This window comes from Anser cygnoides, chromosome 1 (genome assembly GCF_040182565.1).
Source record: "Anser cygnoides isolate HZ-2024a breed goose chromosome 1, Taihu_goose_T2T_genome, whole genome shotgun sequence".
Taxonomy (NCBI): Eukaryota; Metazoa; Chordata; class Aves; order Anseriformes; family Anatidae; genus Anser; species Anser cygnoides.
The window spans coordinates 56,257,916-56,275,661 of NC_089873.1; the positions used below are offsets into that span (position 1 = coordinate 56,257,916).

At 48.1% G+C, this 17,746-nt stretch overlaps 2 protein-coding genes across 2 annotated transcripts; one reads left to right on the top strand and one right to left on the bottom strand.

The window, feature by feature from the left end:
* Nucleotides 1-7,021: 7,021 nt before the first annotated feature.
* On the bottom strand, nucleotides 7,022-9,876 carry MPST (mercaptopyruvate sulfurtransferase). The gene is made up of 3 exons (XM_048048243.2): nucleotides 9,730-9,876; nucleotides 8,621-9,264; nucleotides 7,022-8,020 (listed from the first exon to the last, which is right to left on the bottom strand). The coding sequence occupies exons 2-3, from the start codon at nucleotides 9,213-9,215 to the stop codon at nucleotides 7,722-7,724; spliced, it is 894 nt and encodes a 297-aa protein (XP_047904200.1). The 5' UTR covers nucleotides 9,216-9,264; nucleotides 9,730-9,876; the 3' UTR covers nucleotides 7,022-7,721.
* Nucleotides 9,877-9,928: 52 nt separating this feature from the next.
* On the top strand, nucleotides 9,929-17,413 carry TST (thiosulfate sulfurtransferase). The gene is made up of 2 exons (XM_013180825.3): nucleotides 9,929-10,704; nucleotides 16,926-17,413. The coding sequence occupies exons 1-2, from the start codon at nucleotides 10,119-10,121 to the stop codon at nucleotides 17,222-17,224; spliced, it is 885 nt and encodes a 294-aa protein (XP_013036279.2). The 5' UTR covers nucleotides 9,929-10,118; the 3' UTR covers nucleotides 17,225-17,413.
* The last annotated feature ends 333 nt before the right edge of the window (nucleotides 17,414-17,746 follow it).

Below are 17,746 nucleotides of genomic sequence, written 5' to 3' on the forward strand. Positions count from 1 at the left end.
TGCAAAATTCCTCGGCACGTATTTCCATGTACACCCTCTCCATCTCATGAAAAAGGTTCTGGGACCTGTAGTTTACAAGCATGTGCACAAAAGGGTGCTGGGAACTGTAGTTTTCCCAGCCCGCCGTCCCTGCAAAAGAGGATGTTGTAACGAAGTGGGCTGCCATACGTGGCCCCAGCCTTGCAGCTAGCAGTTTGCATGCCTCCAGCCCTGCGTCTTGCAGGGAAGCTTCCCTGGAGTCAGAAAGAAGAACCTGCTCTCTGACAGTCAGCAGATTAAGCCCGTCAGCACTGTACTCTACGGCTTTCCCTTCAGGAGATATATTACCCCAGGCTCGCAGCTCAGTGCTGCATCAGTTGCCACACTACTCTTGCTGCAAAATGTGCAGACAGCTGCCTTCTTGCTAACATATGTAGCGACACTTCTGGGAACTCTGTCTTGGACCTGCATGAAGTGCTGGCAGGGGGCGGGAATAATTCCTCTTCTGGCTCAGAAGAGCCGCTGATTCAGCAGATGTCCCCCCACGCTGTCCTAGCGGCACGAACCACGCCAGACAGAGACCCCTGTCTCCTTCCCCTGTGCTCCTGTCACCCCTGATGCTGTTCGGGCAGCAGAGAGCTCCGATTTTTACTCAGTTCTGCACGGAGTTTTACCTCTGCCCCAGGCACGTGACGCCTGCTGATGCCAACGTGCCAGTCACTCCTTGCTGAATCCAGCCCTGCCTCGGCCACCCCTCCTGCCAGACCAAGCCTGGAGCTTGGCAGCTCATACCCACGGGACTCTGTTCAAATGCAATCCCTGGCATGGACACAACCTGAACAAGATCTCTCTCCAGCAGCTCTGCTTTTCCCACTCCCCCCTAAAGACAGCCGTGCTTGCCAACAGCTCAAGCAAATTGGGGATGGAAAGGAAAGGCTGATGTTTCACCTGAACGTGGCCCAAAGTCTTCCTTCACGTAAAGCTGCTCTGTGGCTCTTCCTTGCCAGGGCAATGCAGCACTGCAGAGACACTGTGGTGCCTTACAGCCACTTTGTTCTTGCACCTAGATCCTGGGTCTTTTGAGGTGGGAGTTTACTAGGGAAGAGGGTGGAAAAAAAGAGAAAGATCGCATTTTACTCACATTCCTTCCTTGTCTTTTCTTCCTTCCCTCTTTTCTTTTGCTTAAAAATCACTCACATTTATCCTCATGGGACATGAAAGCAGTGTTACCCTTCCCCCAAACCACACAGGACCTTCCTGACAAAGACAGTATAACCATGTACTTTGCTCCTTGCATGGAGGAGTGCAAAGGGGAGGAGGGGAAGAGAGGGCAACACGGAAAAGGTTTTGAGATTGCTGGCCTCCAGCTAATTTAAGCACAGGAACAATTTAGCTGCTGCAGGGTGTAAATTCAAATAACTCTGGATCTCCTTTAATTTATATCAGAAGCTTGGCAGCACTATAGTGACCATTAATAGGGAGAGGATGAAAAACTGTTTTTTTCCTACCTGTATGAAGCATTAAATTAGTCCTCCATTATTAAATTAGTCCCCAGCCCTTAGACCACTCTCCACTGAGCAGAGGACATCAAGGATACTCAGACTAATAGTGACCTGAGCTGAAGCATCACACAGAGCAGCACACTGTGGGACTGTTGCCTTCTTACTTCTGGCTCTGAGTCAAGCCACGGCACATTCGAGAGCTCTGCCCTGCACTCTGGTGTGTAAGGGGTGCAGGATTCTGCCATTGCTGGCTACAGCTCCAGCAGAGACAGAGAGGGAGGGCTGTGGCTCCCTGATACGAATGCAGCAGTTGAAGGTGGCAGCCTCTAGCCCCTTATCTTCCCCTCCAAGAAATCTGCCCTGCCTTTGTTTTCTCCCTTCTTCTGTCAAGGGTTCAACTTGCCTCCCTTTCCTTTAACGCTGTTTCACGGCCCCTCAGTCTCTCTCTCCATTTTAGGTCCAGTCTCTTGGTTTTGATGCCTTCTCCCCTAACCTCTTCCATGCCAACACTGCTTACAGTTCAGGGATGGCCTGTCTTCAGAACACACCTTATTTCATCAACTCCAGCCTCCACCCATGGCCAACACTTCAAGTCTTGCTCACCCCAGGACAATGGGGTTAAAGGCAAGTTGGTAAATCTGAAGAAATATCCTGCAAGTAAGAAAAGAGGTCGTAGTACATTACTCCCATCCCCAGAGACTTGTTTTCTGCAACATACAGCATCAGCTTTACTGGAACCCCCCCAGGTCAGGGAGTTTCCCATGCTAAGTGAAAATCATCTTTAGGAAGAAGCCGGTCCAAGGTGAGTTACCATCCTGTTTAGCTGGTGTGGGCTAAGTAAGAGCCTGATTTGCACATCGTCACCAGACATAGTTCTGAGATGCCCTTGTTAAGGACCATTAAAATTACGCAATCGAACAGGGGAGAAATAAATTTAAATAATAAATGCCTGTTTTTCCTGCTTTGATGATAACTATATATAAAACACTTGCACAGAAACAGCGAGACAGCAGCAAGCAAGAGCTTACACAGGACAGCGTGACTGTGTATTGCCACACAACCCAGTGATTACCCTGCTGATTAAAGGGACAGGGCTAATTGCACGCACAGACCAGGGCTTGGAAAGCTGGACAGCCACCTGGTAGATAGGTGGTGGGGCTGAACAAAGACAGGAAATATGGGGAGGGGTAAATTGAGAGTTCTTTGTTCAGCAGCCAGCAGGCCTGCTGCGTAAAGCTGCAGAAAGCTGCAGACACTGCAGCATTCAGTACATACATTGCAGCCTGAAGAGTCCAGCTGGGTACACCGCGTGCAGTGTGTCACTGACGTTGCAGAGCTGCTTTTAGGGAACTGCTGAATTTCGGAGCATCAGTGGGAGCAGGAATGACCACGTGTTGGCAATGTCACTGCTGTGGCAGGCTGGGAACACACACCTGTGTGATCATTTAGTTAACGAACATACTGTGACACGGGGCACTGGAGAAGAAACTGTCTCCTCTCTCTTACCTACAGGAAGGGAAGGACAAGTAATGCTCTGATATTTGCTATTAAGCCCACAGTGAACTGGGCAAAGAAAACTCCCTACGTGGGACATGACGTGGGCAGTAGGACAGTTCCTGTGTAGCCAACAGAACGCAGTTTCACTGCCAGCTGAGCCAGGCATGTTGGAGCAGGAAGAGAAAGGTTCCCTGGCATGCAGGTGAGCTGATCTTTCTCCAGCTCTTTGTGCTTCATGTGGTCTGTGAGCAATGTACCCACATTCAGAATGGTGTGTGAAGTCTGCGTGTGTATGTGCATCACTGAGCACCTCAGCTGGAAGAGTGCTGGGAGAATCGCACAGCACCCAGTAGTATGCTGGGGCCAGGAGAGGTGGAAGGAACAAGACAAGCCTCTGCAGGTAACAGCGATTGCTACTGCTCACGCAGAGGCCGTAAGTGGGAAGGGACAGTGGTGCTGGCAGAAGACTGGCTGCTTTGGGGTTTGGAAAGTTTGCAGGGGATCAAAAGGTCCACTGGGAACTTGAGTATGAAACAGGGCAGTGGGACTGTACAGCAGGGAAGGAAAAAAAAGGCAGGGGATGAAGAAGTGAGGAACAAGGGACTGTGGGATGGCTGTGAGAGAACTGTCCATGCTTATGCCCTATAAAAAGTGGAGCTGTGTTGCAAACTGTGGTGAAAAGGAGTAGGACATACATGTGACACAGTCATGTCCCTGGAAGGTGAGCAGAGCCTCCATATATGATAATTACCTGGCACTAGAGCTGGAAAAAAGGTATCGAGAGGGAGCTGCAGGGATGGCCTGAAGCCCTCAACCCGCTCCTTCTGTCAGTAACACAAACCTTGTGACAACAGATACAGAGAGGTGTCAGCACCAGTGGCAGTAGGAACAGGCCACAGCTACCTGCTCTGAATCCCTGCTTTTCCTGGAGTGGGGTCTGTGTTACACAGTAAAGAGGTGTGCAGGTTCTGCTTCCCCACAACCTCCTCTGACAAGAGAAGCACTTCCTCCTCTTTCATCACAGACCAGGCCCTGAGAGTCTTGTATGGCCAAGCCTGTGGTCAAAACAGGAGCTGCAAATTGATGGGGACTGGTAAGGGGGGAGCAGTGCCCATTCTATGGCATTTTCTTTTCCCACTGCATTCAGCTTCACTGGCAGACTTACCAAGAAACTGTAGTCCTTCTTCTCCCTCTCCATTACTACTGCTCCACACAGCGTACACACTCGTGTGTCACCAGGCACGGAGCAGATCCACCGCCATCGCCACTGCATCCCTGCAGGCTCAGGGGTGCTCAAACTCTTAAAGCTGAGCTGTGCTCTGAAAGAGGCACGGAGTTATCCATTGACCAGACTGCTTTCATAAAGTCTCAAACTGCTTTTACTATCTCTAAAATGTATGCACCAATAAAACAATAAAGAGTTTACATGTTGACTTGGGACTCTCAAATTTATATGGAGCTGGAAAAGCTCCAATCTCAGTTTAGCCACAGGTCAATACGACCTTCCCACATCCGGGCTGTTTTTTAGGCTACTTCTCATCCACCATGAGACCTATCCCACTCAAGATATGCTATTTCCTAGTGGCAAATTCTCCACAGGAGAGTCATGAACATCAGCGATTTGCATTCACATCCACTTCTCCCCTTCCTCGTTTGCAGTTCCCATAGGAAACCCACCCACTGAGTCAGAGACATAAAGATCTGCAGACCATTTATAGTCCTGGTGCAAGTCCCCTCAGCTGTTCCATATGTCCAGTAGCATCTGTTACGGCTCAAAATAGGCTTTTGCAGTCTTCAGGCTTTGAAAACATAGTCTCAGTCCCCTCTGTTGCCAGTGCTTTGCCTGCAGCGCGAGAACAGATCTCAGCTAAAGGGAAGCAGAACATCAGAAGACTCTCTCTTGGACAGATTTTTGATATGTAACAGGGCGTACACAACAAAGACAAAACACCTTGGCATGGGGAGGAAGCTCTCCATTTCTCTTCTGTGGGGAAATCAAGGCAAAGCTAAGTGCCTTGTAAAAGACTTGCTGAAAGCTGGGAAACCAAAGAACTGCTGAGAAGATTCTGTGATTCAAAAGGCAGCAGGGAAAAGGGTAGTTGAGTACCGCCAGCCTCAGCACACATAGCACAGAAGGGAAGGGCCCTGCTGGATGCCGTCGACTCACAGTGAAAAAACACAGGGAGAAGGAAGTCTTTTTATCTTGCCATTCCCAGGTGGCTCGCTGGGCTGCACCAGATACCTTCCCCTGACACACGTGACAAAGAAAAGCAGTTCAGCCTCAAGAAGAAGCAGAGAGATTCCTACTAACCCCAAGGACTGCTCTGTCCTAAAAAGAAGCAGTGCTTAGGCAGCACTGCAGTGTGCCAGACTCTCTGGAAGGATAAGAACCAAAGCCAGCACTCCTGCATCCACTGGAAATGATGAATGAAGTTTGAAAGAATATATCCATTTTCACTAGTAATTAAATCTTCCTGGAGAAACAGGGCAGGTGCAGCATTCCAGTTTGTCCATTTGTAAATATCGACAAAATCTGCCTCACCTCCCCACCACACCCAGGGTGTTAAGCCTTAATCACCTACCACACTTAAGCCTCTTAGCTTGTGTGATGGTGGGAGAAGCTAGAAATCCTGAAATGAAAAGATGTCACAGGTCAGGTCCTGTTACAGGATCCCATACCAGCCAACACTGTCTGTACAAATATCTTAAAAGTGTCTTAAAAAGCAGGGTCCTTGTTGCACACACTGGGAGTCCCCTCCACAGAGGGTTTAGAACCAGCTGCTGATCCCCACCAGGGCTTACCCTTTTATTTTCACGTCAACACCAAACTTCAGCTAAAGAAGCATTTTTAAGTGCCTTCAGTTACAGACCCCAATCAGATGCCCAATGTGACAAGTTGACCAGTTCCTCCCTTTCTACTGCAGAAAAGGCTTGTAAGAAAATCATCCCACTTGGAATAAAGCAAGGTGTTGCTACCAGTCTTTACAACACAGCGATTAGATGGGTGGGGAAAAGTCATAAAGCACGGGACTAGAAAATCTTTCCCTAGCCGGAAGAATAAAATCAATTAAACAGCCAATTACACCAGAAGCTGATCCAGAACGGAAAGCCTTCACAACTTGCAGGGCACGATATAACCTGTGAAAAGAAGAGCTTTTGGGAAGTTTAATCCCGAAGAGCTAAATGGAAGCTGGCAAAGATAAAGCTTTGTTATTTTATCCAGATCTGTGTCCTGCACTGTCTACTAAAGGGTCACTCAACTCAGACCCCTGTGCACTTCTGTATGCCAGAATCACAGAATCACAGATGCAGAGAATAAACCCTCTCCAATGGGATAAGATCCAGCCCTTGTAATCAGTGGCTTGTAGGGGAACCTACAAATCTCTGATAGTAAGCATCCCCTAGAAAGGATGACTGCATCATCCCCCGATGTCCACAGGTACATGTTGCTGCATGCCCAAGAGCAAAAGCTGTCTCATTAACTTTCTAAGTTACCAGTGAGCCAAAATAGGTGCAGGCATCCTTTTTCCAAAGGAGAAAATCCTGGAGAAAACAGGTGAACATTGGCAGGGATACCTAGGGAGATTTCAACTCTGAAATAGAGGACAGTGGTCTCAGGGAAAAAATCTTGCCATTTTGGGCTATTCGTCTTTATGTCTCAGTTCCCCTGCGGTTTTTTTAAGGTTATTTAAGGTTAAACAATAAGTCTCAAGGACAGAATAGGAACACCCATGCAGTCCAATTTTCACCACGTGAACTGACATCCGCTCTTTGAAGAACAGAGCTGAGACTGCCTAACACAAGTTTTAAACCAAAAAGCAAACAGGCAAGGACTAAAAGTAGGAATACAGTGAAAAGTCCCAAGAGAGAGGCATGCCATTGTCTTTCATCAGCTGAAGAGCTCGTTGAAGGTAAGAGAAGTAGTTCTACTCATGAAAGAAGACTTCTCATTTCAATCATCTAAACAAATTGATCCCATGAAAATCGATTTCCTGGAAAGGACTCGCCCAAGCAACATTCACATAAGCTCCATTCAGCAGAAAGACCTTGAAACAAACGTTTATTTACTTCTTTTTACTTCCAGAATCTTTTTTTGTTTGTTTGTTTTAAGGGGGGGATTTGGTGCCATGGGGGTACAAAATTGGCTAAGCACACATTGCAGTTAAGAGTCCAAGTGCAAGAAGAAATGCAAACTAAATCTCTAAACCCACAAAGTGCCAACCTCAAAGCCGTATCTCCTCCTTTAAGAGCTATGTTTTTTCCTTAGGCTTTGCACCCAAAACGGCCCTAGTGTGTGTGGCTGGCTTCTAGGACAGAGGCAGAGAGTAAGACCATGAGGCACAGTTATACAAGTATGACCGTCCTGTGACTAAACATGGTGGAATGTCCTGAGTCATAAGCCTGGCCTGACTCAATTAACATTCCCACAGTGCCACCAGCACTCTCTCCCTTCCAGCTGGTACTGTAAAATGGTCACAGAATCGCAGAACAGTCAAAGTTGGAAGGGAACTCTGGAGGCCACCTGTTCCAACCCACCCGCTCATGCATGGTCACCTAGAGCAGGCTGCCCAAGTCGTCTTTATGCTCCTAAGCAGCAGGGGTTGCGGAAGGAGAAGGTGCTGAAGAATCATGTGCCCATACTTGTTACCCAACTCCTTCACTTGCCCAGGAACATTAAACCCATCTTTTCCAAACTCTGTTTCAAGGCAAATTATCTGTACGACTGGGAGATGAAGTAGCTCATTACATAGTCTTCCCCTTTCCATCAGAAACAATATTTTCAGGATCTGCCCTCATGTACCATTCCACCCAGGCCCCGTCATACACGGCGACATCTGGTTTGCCACAGAGGTATGCCCCCAGAGCCACGTGGCAGGCAGTGACCCCAGAGCCACATGTAGCAACCAGAGGCTTTGAGAGGTCCACCTTCTTCTCATGGAACAGACTTTTGATCTGCTCAGGGGTCTTCTCTATGCCGGACTCTGTGAGGAAACTGGTGAAGGGAATGTTCACGGAGCCAGGGATATGACCAGGCTCAATTCCTGGAAGAAAAGCAGCACAGATAGGAATTAACCTCTACTGTCCAGGACGAATCCATCACAAAACCCATTCTCTGTTTCTCTAGGAGGGGTATTTACTGTTTAGTGTATTTTGTTAAAATAAATACATTTATTTCTGTTACAGCTTGCTTTACTAGATTACTGATTACTCAGGAAGGATGGCTCTAGCCTTCAGGTTATTACATGTACAGAAAATCCTGTCATTAAGTTCTATTCTTCCTCCCAGCTCCCTCCACCAGAGTGACCCACTCTGCAGTCGCTCATTGAAGCACTTCCACAGGTTCTTCTGATGGAAGAGAAGCCAGTACATGGAGAGACTAACACATACCTTTGAGGTCTATGAAAGCTACTTTCCTCACCCCAGCCCTTCTTAAGAAAAAAATACAGTTTTCCCACCCCTGAGTTTTCTGACAAGAGCACTAGCCACTCAGTGGGCGAGGAGAGCAGGTGGGTATATTGTATTAAATTCCATCCCATAAAGGGCGACTATATTTCCCATCACTACTTCTACAGGAGTCAAACTTACAGACACCTTACATATAAGCCCTGGTTACTACGCCAATATCTCAGCAGGCACATTACCGTCTCGGGGCTCTGGCTCTATACCCTGGAACCGTCCTGCGGCACGCGCATCCACTACTTGGAAGCGGTGGGAATCCAAGTTATCTAAGATGTCCTCATAGGTTTTCACCATGCCCTTGTCCAAGGTGGCGTGGAACTCAGAGTGAGCTACTGGGGTTTTCCCAGAGCTCAGCGGCAATCCCTCTCGCAGCCAGTTCTTCAGGCCACCATCTAATAGGGAAACTGCTTCATGGCCAAAGATCCTGAACATCCACCAAACTCGAGGTGCTGAGAAGAGACCTTGGTCGCTGCCATCATACACCACAACATGGGAATCATTCCCTACACCCAGCTTCCCTACGTACTCAGCAAAGTCATTGGCTTTAGGCAGCATATGATCGTAAGGCGAAGTACGGTCACTGCACTGGTCAATATCGAAGAAAACAGCACCGGGGATGTGGCGTTCCTCAAATTCCTGCTTCGGGTCACGCTTCATCTTCGGCAAATACCAAGATGCGTCCACGACTTTCAAGGCCTGTCCAGCTTGCTGGGACCTGATGGCTTCTGAAAGCCATTTTGCAGACACCAGAGCACGGTAGAGGAGCTGTTGCGACATCACTCCTGAATCCTGGCCAAGATTACCTGATCTCCGGTAATCCACCTATCTGCAAAAGCAAGAAAGTCACAAATTAGAGACCAGCCTCACAATAAGTGACCAGACAAAGATGTGTTTTGGAACCAAAGCCCTGTGCCCACACTGAAATGAGAACTTAAAGCCTACAGGGAGGGGTTTGACGCGCTCCAGCCCTAGGAATAAGGAGTTTCACAAAGTTCAGCCTAAACCCCGCACCGAGAGGGGCAGCTACGGCAGAGTTCTGCCCCGCACCACAGCCCCCTGGCCCCTCTGCACCCATCGCCCATCAACCAGCACTGACAGCAACACGAGGGCAGCAGGACAGCCCTGCGTCCCTGACCATTAGGACCTGAATGTCCTGCTGCGCCCACACCTCCCTGGAGGCCACCTCCAGCCGCGGCCTCACCCGGGCACCATCGGGGGCTGCCACACGCCCCGCCGCCCCCCCCCCCCCCCCCACCCGCGCAGGGGAGGGGAAAGCTAGGGGGCCCCGTACCTCCGTGCCAGGCCTCTGCCGAGGAGCACCAAGCCTCGGTCCCCTCCAGCCGGGCCCTACACCGCCTCCGGGGCCCTCCCAGCGGGCCGGTCCCAGGCGGTGCCTCCCGCCCCCGCGCCGCCCCTCGCCACCCCGGGTCCCCCCGCCGCGGCGCGGGGCCGCCATTTTGTGTGTGTGTGCGGGGTATTGGGGGGGGGGGGGCAGCCCCCTTTCGGCTGTCCCGCGGCTTCCCTTCGTTATCAGGGGGGTATTTGGGGATCCGAGCCCCTTCCCCTCCGCCCCGCTCGGCAGCCCGAGGGGACGGCACCGGCCCGCCCCGCCCGTACGGGCTGATTGGCCGTGTCCCGGCTCCGCCACCGCCGCTTCGGCCTCGGGCTCTGGCTTCCGAGATGGCGGCGCAGGTGCTCGGCAAGGCGCTGGTGTCCGCCAAATGGCTGTCCGAGGCCGTGAAGGCCGGGCGGGTCGGGGCTGGCTTGCGGGTGCTCGATGCCTCCTGGTACCCGCCGCAGGAGCGAAACGCCCGGCAGGAGTTCAGGGAGAGCCACATCCCCGGGGCGTCCTTCTTCGACATCGAAGAGTGCCGGGACAAGTCGTCCCCGTACGACTTCATGCTGCCCAGCGAGGCTCACTTCGCCGACTACGTGGGGCACCTGGGGATCGGCAACGACACCCACGTCGTGGTGTACGATGGGGACAAGGTGGGCACTTTCTACGCCCCCCGTGCCTGGTGGATGTTTCGGGTCTTCGGGCACCGCGAGGTGTCGGTGCTGAACGGCGGCTTCAAGAACTGGGTGAAGGAGGGCCACCCCGTGACGGCCGAGGTCAGCCAGCCCACGCCAGCTGTGTTTAAGGCCAAGCTGGACAAGACCCTGCTGAAGACCTTCGAGGAGATGATGGAGAATGTGGGGTCCAGGCGGTTCCAGGTAGTGGATTCCCGCCCCGAGGGCCGGTTTCGGGGGACTGAGCTGGACCAAGGTAAAGAAGGGGGAACAGCACCCGACCCCTGCACTGAAGTAGGATGAGTGTTGATGATAGTCTGAGTGTAATAATTCTTCACGGCCAGCAGGCATGCATCAGCCTAACTCATGGATTAAGGCATATGCGGTTGAGCATTTGGATCCCGGCGCCCTCATGGGATGCTTTTCTTGAAATTCATTATAAAGCTGCAGGAGAAAATAGCAGAAAAAGAAGCAGGAACACCTGGAGGTCTGCAGTCAGTTGGCTCCAGGATCCCCTATACCACACCCTGCAGCAGTTAATCAGACAGAATGCAAACATGGGAGATGAGAGCTTCCAGGGTGTTCTTTAGGGCCCAGTCTAATAGTAACAGGCACATACAATCAGTATTAAGACAGGCACCTCTCACCTATGTGAATGCACCAGCAAAAGTCCATGTTGTGTTACGCAGTGCTGTAACCCAAGAGACATTTTCCTTTTTGGTCTGATTCCCAACAAATAGAGAACTTGCTGGTTGTGATCAAAGGTCATTTGCTCTCTGCTGTATATCTAACAGGCTTAAATAAGGAAAGCCCCAAACCTTTCCCGAACGTTTGTGCTGTCACCCTGTCTCTTTTTGCAAGTAAAAGGAATAAAAATTGATTTAGTTATCTCAGGCCCATGCTGGATATGCAAGCAACAGAGGTGGGAGAAATAACATGTGCAGTGGGGACAGCTGGTACAGCAGCGTGCTTCAAATGAAATTCAAGTTGGTTGCTAAAGGAGGCCCATAGTGTGTAATTTAAGCCTTCGTATATTGCAGAATGTCTTCCCCTCCAAATCAGTATCAGAAATGGCTTTAAAACTCTGGACATTGAAAAACAATATGAAAAACTCAGCAACAGTCTGGTCATGAGTTATGATCTGCTCCACAGGAGTGGATGTGCAGCAGGTTTCTGTGTTCCTGTGGCTGTGCTGTGCCTCCACGTCGCAGATGCGCTGTCACTCTGTCCTGAACGTTTCATTATGTGTGTGCTGCTTCGCAGCCATCGAGTGGGACACTGCGTCCCAAGCTCTGAGGACCTAATCCTGAAATAAATTCCCCCAGCCAAACCTCAGGACTGTTTCGCTGTAATGGCTCTGTGCACGTGGTTCGCCTAAGTGTCTGTAGTGAACCCTAAACACTTGACCTGTGCTTGATGCTGCAGAAGGTGGATGGATGGGAGTGATAGCAGATATTGTTGCAGGGAGAGAGTGGAGTTAGGCTTATCACTCATTCTGTTTCTTCACCTATTGCAGCCCATCAAAGTGAAGGTGGAATTTTAATCTTAAGACCTGAATAAAGCCCCCTTGCTGATAGAGCTGATGGATTTCACATTCTCTTTTCCAAAGTGGAGTTGTCACTGGGTGACAAATACCGCAGCCCCTGACATCATCTTGAAAACAGATTTCTCCTTTGAAATGAGTCAGCATGGAATAGTTTATTTGTGGTGGTCCAGTTTTGCTTCCCACAGCAGATCCAGCAGGGTAAGCACTCCAGCTGCAGCTGCTCGTTCTGCAAGAGCTCGACAGCTTTCTGAGCCAGGCCAGCCAATAGCTGTGCTACAGCCAGCGGTGGGTAAAAGGCAGTGCTTACACCTAAAAGAACAATTTGAAATCAATGCTGATTAATTACAGGGGTCATTCCATCAGGGAGGAGAAACATAGCCTGCAATTTAGAAAAGAAGAATGGTCTTGAGGTTAAGGAACTTAATGTGTTCTCAGGTGATTTCAGTTTAATTATTGCCTCAGCTCTTGACTTCTTAATTAAGTCCATTAATCTCTCCAGTTCCATGGACTCCATCACCAGAAGAGGCTAATTTCAGCTGATGCTTTTGTCTGCTTAGTTTTTCACTTCCTTATGGTAGGAATTAGCTGCCCCTGCTTTATTTTTATGCAGCAGTCACCTTGCTGGTGACTTAGATCTTGTAATGTGTAAGATAAGTCACGATACATACTTCATTTTCAGATGCAGGTAGATGTTTACACAGGTTGACAGGGTGGAGAAAGGTAGATGTTGTGTCTTCAAGTTGGGTCTCAGAGGTCTTAAATACAGGTACGGCTTTGGATGAAAAAGAAGCTCTGATGGTAGTGCTTAGTGTGCAGCCCTGACCTGTGCACAGAGTGGGTAAAGTTATCCCTGCAGAGTGCTGTGTCCCTAGAGGAGCTGGCAACTTGGGACTAGGTTGGCTCATGAGCTATGTTTCACCAGTAGCCAAACCAACCTACTCACACAGGTGCTGCAGGGTGCAGGTCCCGGGAACCAGCCTGAACAGAGGCCATCCAGGGACAGATGATAAAAATAATTGTAAGGTGGTTACCAGTGCTGATTCTCTCTGAGTATTTTTCACAAAAAGAAACGAGGAACAGGAATTGTGGCTGAACAAAAGTATATAAAAAGAAGGGAAAATTGCCAGGCAACAAAATCTGTTCTCTAAAAAAGAAAGTAAACCCTAAGCTGCTTAATGAACTTCCAGCCATTTTTATTTCTCATTCTCAGACCTTGGGTGGTCCCTGTCTCCCTTGCTCCCATCTTCCGAGCTCTTATTTTGACCTGCTCCAAACAAAAAGCTTTTGCTCAGCTTGAATGATCAGTAGCAGTGGGAGGGAGAATGAAATGTTGCTGCTCCTTCCTCTAAGTGGAGTCTGCAGCTTGGAGCAGACTGACTGTATGTTGTCCGTGAAGTAATACTCAAGGCACAACATCGAGAGTGTGACTTTCAAAGTCTCTTTCGTCCCTCAGGAGCTTACAGTCAGAGCTGTCCATCTTTGTGACAAGGTTGACAAACATAAGATGCCAGGCTCGAGGTCGTGCCAGTTCTTAGAGTTGACTCTTCTGGCCATATACACACACAGCATTTTGACATTGGTGGCAAAGGCTTATTGATTTGAAAATGAAGATCTGTCAGGCCAGGACTGAGCTTAAAGTGTTCTTCCAATGAGTTCACAGTAGGTCAGATGAGATCTTTAATGGTTCACTTGAAGACATAGAGTTTTAATGAAAGAGGGAAAAAAGGCAACAGAGGAGGATTTTGGAGAGAGCAGCTATTTGCAGTCAGCTAACTCCGAGACCACAGGGAGTTAAATGCGAACAAGGCACATCTTTTATCTTTTTGCCCTTAAGAAATTCCATTTGGAGCTTTTGTCACAAAGGGAAAGTCTGGAGAAAAGGAACTGTGGTCTTAGCTAGGCAAATAACCAATGAAAAAAAGAGATGTTTAAGCAGAGAACCTAACAGATGTGGAAAAGGGGATTAAACAGTGAAGAAGATAACATATTACAGGTTACAGAGTGTGAGGGAGTATTGCCAGAATCCCAGCTGAGTGAGACTTGGCAAAGGAAATTAAAACAAATAACAAAAACTGTTGGAGCAAAGTGTAAAAAGCAAACAAGGAGAGAAGGAGTGAATAAGGTCGCTATGCAGTTAGCAGGGGTTCTGGATGAAAGATCGTGTACAGCCTCCGAATTGCAGCGAGTCAGTGCTGCTGGCTTTTTGTTTTTCCTGGGGATAAAGTCTTAGAGAGTGAGGAGTAGCAACAGGAAGGGGAAAGAGGAGGAAATGATCATTTCTAAATGGGGAGTAAAACCAAAAGCTATCCATGTGCTCAGATCTGTGAGGCAGAAGATCTCTATCCCAAATACATGCCAAAAATCAGTTGTGACATTGTAACTCCATGAAGCAAGACGTTTAGTAAGTAGATCACATCAGAGCATGTTTTTATAGGACTGACACACTAGCAAAGCTTTTATTTTTAATTTAGGATAAAAGGTACAGCATAACCTGTGCGGCTTTTGATCTATTAACATAACATCAATAGATTGGAAGGTTTTCAAAAGACTTTTCAAGAAAAAGTATTTGAAGTGAGGGCAATATTGAATAAAATACCTTGGTAAACTTGCACTGCAACTAAGGACTCTGTTTCTTTGACAACAGAATTGATTTGCCAGGTAAAAGAAGAGGGAACATTCATGCCTGGATGTTGTGTCTGGATACTTTTTCCAGCTATCGGAAGCAGCCACAAAATAGATTTGATCCATTCGAACTTTGACCCACGCTTGGAAGCAACAGAAGAGGATTGCAAGAACCTCAGATGTAATTTGGCCTTGACAACAGCAGTTATTAACCTCCTGTTTATCAGTCAAGATGCTAGGAAATGACACTTTTCTTATCTAGTAGACAAGGGAACCTATAAAGCAATTCTTGTAGTAGCTGGGAGTCAAGCTCTGTAATCCTAGGGTCCCTTCCTTGAGTTTACAAGGGTGACTGCATGTCTCTGGTGTGGAGTATGGCTTTGTGTCATCTGAGGCATGAGTGGATGTATCTTCTCTTCTCTTCAGGTCCTGCTCTGTCCAGCTTTGCCTTCCAGTCCTGTGCTTCTCTGCTCTTGTCCTAGAAGAGAGGGAGCTGATAAAACTTCCTCAGCCACTCCAGAGCACTTCTTAGGCAGTCCAAGGAGCTGTGGTTGTGCAGCGTCAGCTAGTTCTTTCAGCTGAACACCCACATACATGAGTAAATGCTGTTTCTACAGAATTCCCTGTCTTGAGCGCTGGTCTCTCTGACAAACTTCAGAATGTCTGGAGAAGGAAATCTCGCTATAGATGAAAGCCAAAATACTCTAAAATGAGATTGTTCTTTTCAGATCTGCTCAGCTCCGACCTAAAAATTCGTTTAGTCTTTATTAAGTGAGTATAGAACTTAATAAACTTGAATAAGTGGTCTGCAATAAGAAAGGGATACAAACCTATGTATTGTGGACAGTCATGACCACGGGGTCTGGAACAGCTAAGAACTGAATCAGTGACCTGGCAAGCTTCTTTGAGCAAGATCTGGCCCCTCTTGTTCAGCCCCAATGACTTCTTGACCTCAGTAGACTTCCCCAGTGTCCCCCTCCACTCAGGATGAAATAAGAGACAAAGATAGTCCATCTCGGACAGAGAGAGATTTTGTGAAGTGGACTAGGGGCAGCTTTGCGTGTCTTTAGGCTCTCACTTTTGCCCAGCTGAGCAAAAATCCCCTCCCCAACACCCCCCTAAAATCCTGTTTTCCCCTTGTGGCGTGTCTCATCACATCATGACATCACTCTGCATGAGCAATGAAACTGCAGTATCGTTACGATGATGCCAATCTCTGACCAAGTGCTACTTTAATCATTTGGCAGTGACAAAGGTTCCCTGCCCCAGTCTTTCCCCATCTCTTGAGATCAGCTACCCTGATGACTGAGGGAATTGGAAAGCTATAAATGAAACATTACCATTTCCGTAGCTTTCCCAGGGCTGTCTTGTTAGAAATTCAAACCTAGCAAGGAGCCATTCCCTGAAATGCATTTTCAATGTAATATTTAATATTTCCTGCTCCAATGGGGCTTGATCTAAAGCCTCTCAAAGTCGGTGGAAAAACTCCAGCTGAGTGTAATAGATTTCAATTAAGCCTGTAGTGACAGAGTTTGAATTTCAAGGATGAAATGAAATTCTCATTCATTGTATCTCTAGATCTGCTTCTCTCTAGAGACCTTGTTCTTGAGATGTAACTTTCAACTTACCCAAAGTGGTCAGCTGTACCAGTAGAAAAACAGAACCCATGCTGAGTTTATCCGTGGAGTGGATAAGAAGTGTTACAGAATCTAAATTCTCACTCCCCTGACCCTATTGCCCTGGTATAGCTGCCTCAGCAGTAATGCGCATGACGTTAAGGTCGCTGTACTTTTCTGAAGCATGATTTTAATGTGGCACAGGAATAAGCTGTGAACAGAAAGCTACTTTCACAAATTTCACCTACAAGCCACAGCTCTTGCTTCTGAAAGCTGTGTCACTACACACCGCTGGCATAGGTGGGTAAGGTCAGAAATACACTGTTATATTTCTCTTCACACAGATCCCCTTAATGCCTTTGCTAGGATCTTTCCTGTGGTGGCTCTTTGATTCTTGTCACATCCAGGGCTGCCAAAGCCTTCAGATTCCTACCTCCTATTGCTTTCAGGGCGGTAATAGTTTGCTAAAAATCCTGGAAGTTTTGACTTTAGCAAAGTTGAATAATCTTTGTCCTCCTCTTTTTAGCCCCCTGTTGCTTTGCATCATCGTCGTATCCTGAAACAAATGAGTATCCTGGAGAGACTGGGAGTGTGTGCAGCGGTATCTCTGTAGTGTCTCTTTTTGTAGGTGTCTTTCATCACCTTCATTAACGTCTCCCTGCTCATATTTTCTTTTCTTGTTCCCTGTTGCAGGGCTGGAATCTGGTCACATCCCCGGTGCTGTGAACATACCCTTCCAATCATTCCTAACAGAAACTGGCCATGAGAAGAGTATTGAGGAGATTCAACAGATGTTCCGCGAGAAGAAAGTGGATCTCTCAAAGCCACTGACAATCACGTGCCGTAAAGGCGTCACGGCATGTCACATTGCCTTGGCGGCCTACCTGTGTGGCAAGCCTGACGTGTCCATTTATGATGGTTCTTGGTCGGAGTGGTTCCACCGTGCCCCACCTGAGTACAAGGTCTCTGAGATGAAGCGCAACAAGGCCTAGAAGGAGCGTTGTTTCTTGGGCAGTGAGATCTAGCAGCAATCTCCAGCCCAGGCTACAGGGAAAGGGAGGAAGTGGAAATAAAGAAAAATCATGCTGATTTGTATTTTGCCAATTTTTTAAGAATGATTAGTATCTTTTTATGACTTCTTACACTTTCTCACAATGAAATAAAATTTACTTCAAAGATGATGCATTTATTATCTCTAATTATTCTCAGCTTCCGGTGACCTCTGTGTACTGGGTGGGGAAAACAGCTTTGCAGGCTGAGGGAGAGTTGCACTCTTCCCTTGGTGAGAGCTCAGGTCCATGGTACAGTGCAACAGATGAAAAGTCTGGAGCTAAAACACAGCACTGGGTGCTGAACGCAGTAGGGCCAGGCTTTGGTTCTGTCACTGACTCAACGTGAGGCCCTTTGCCAGCCAGCCATCTCCGTTTTCTGCTGTGGAAAATGGGTGCACCTCTCATGGAGGTCAATGAGATTGTGTGAAACATTTGCAGATGCTAGAAGGTCCCGTTCTGCTG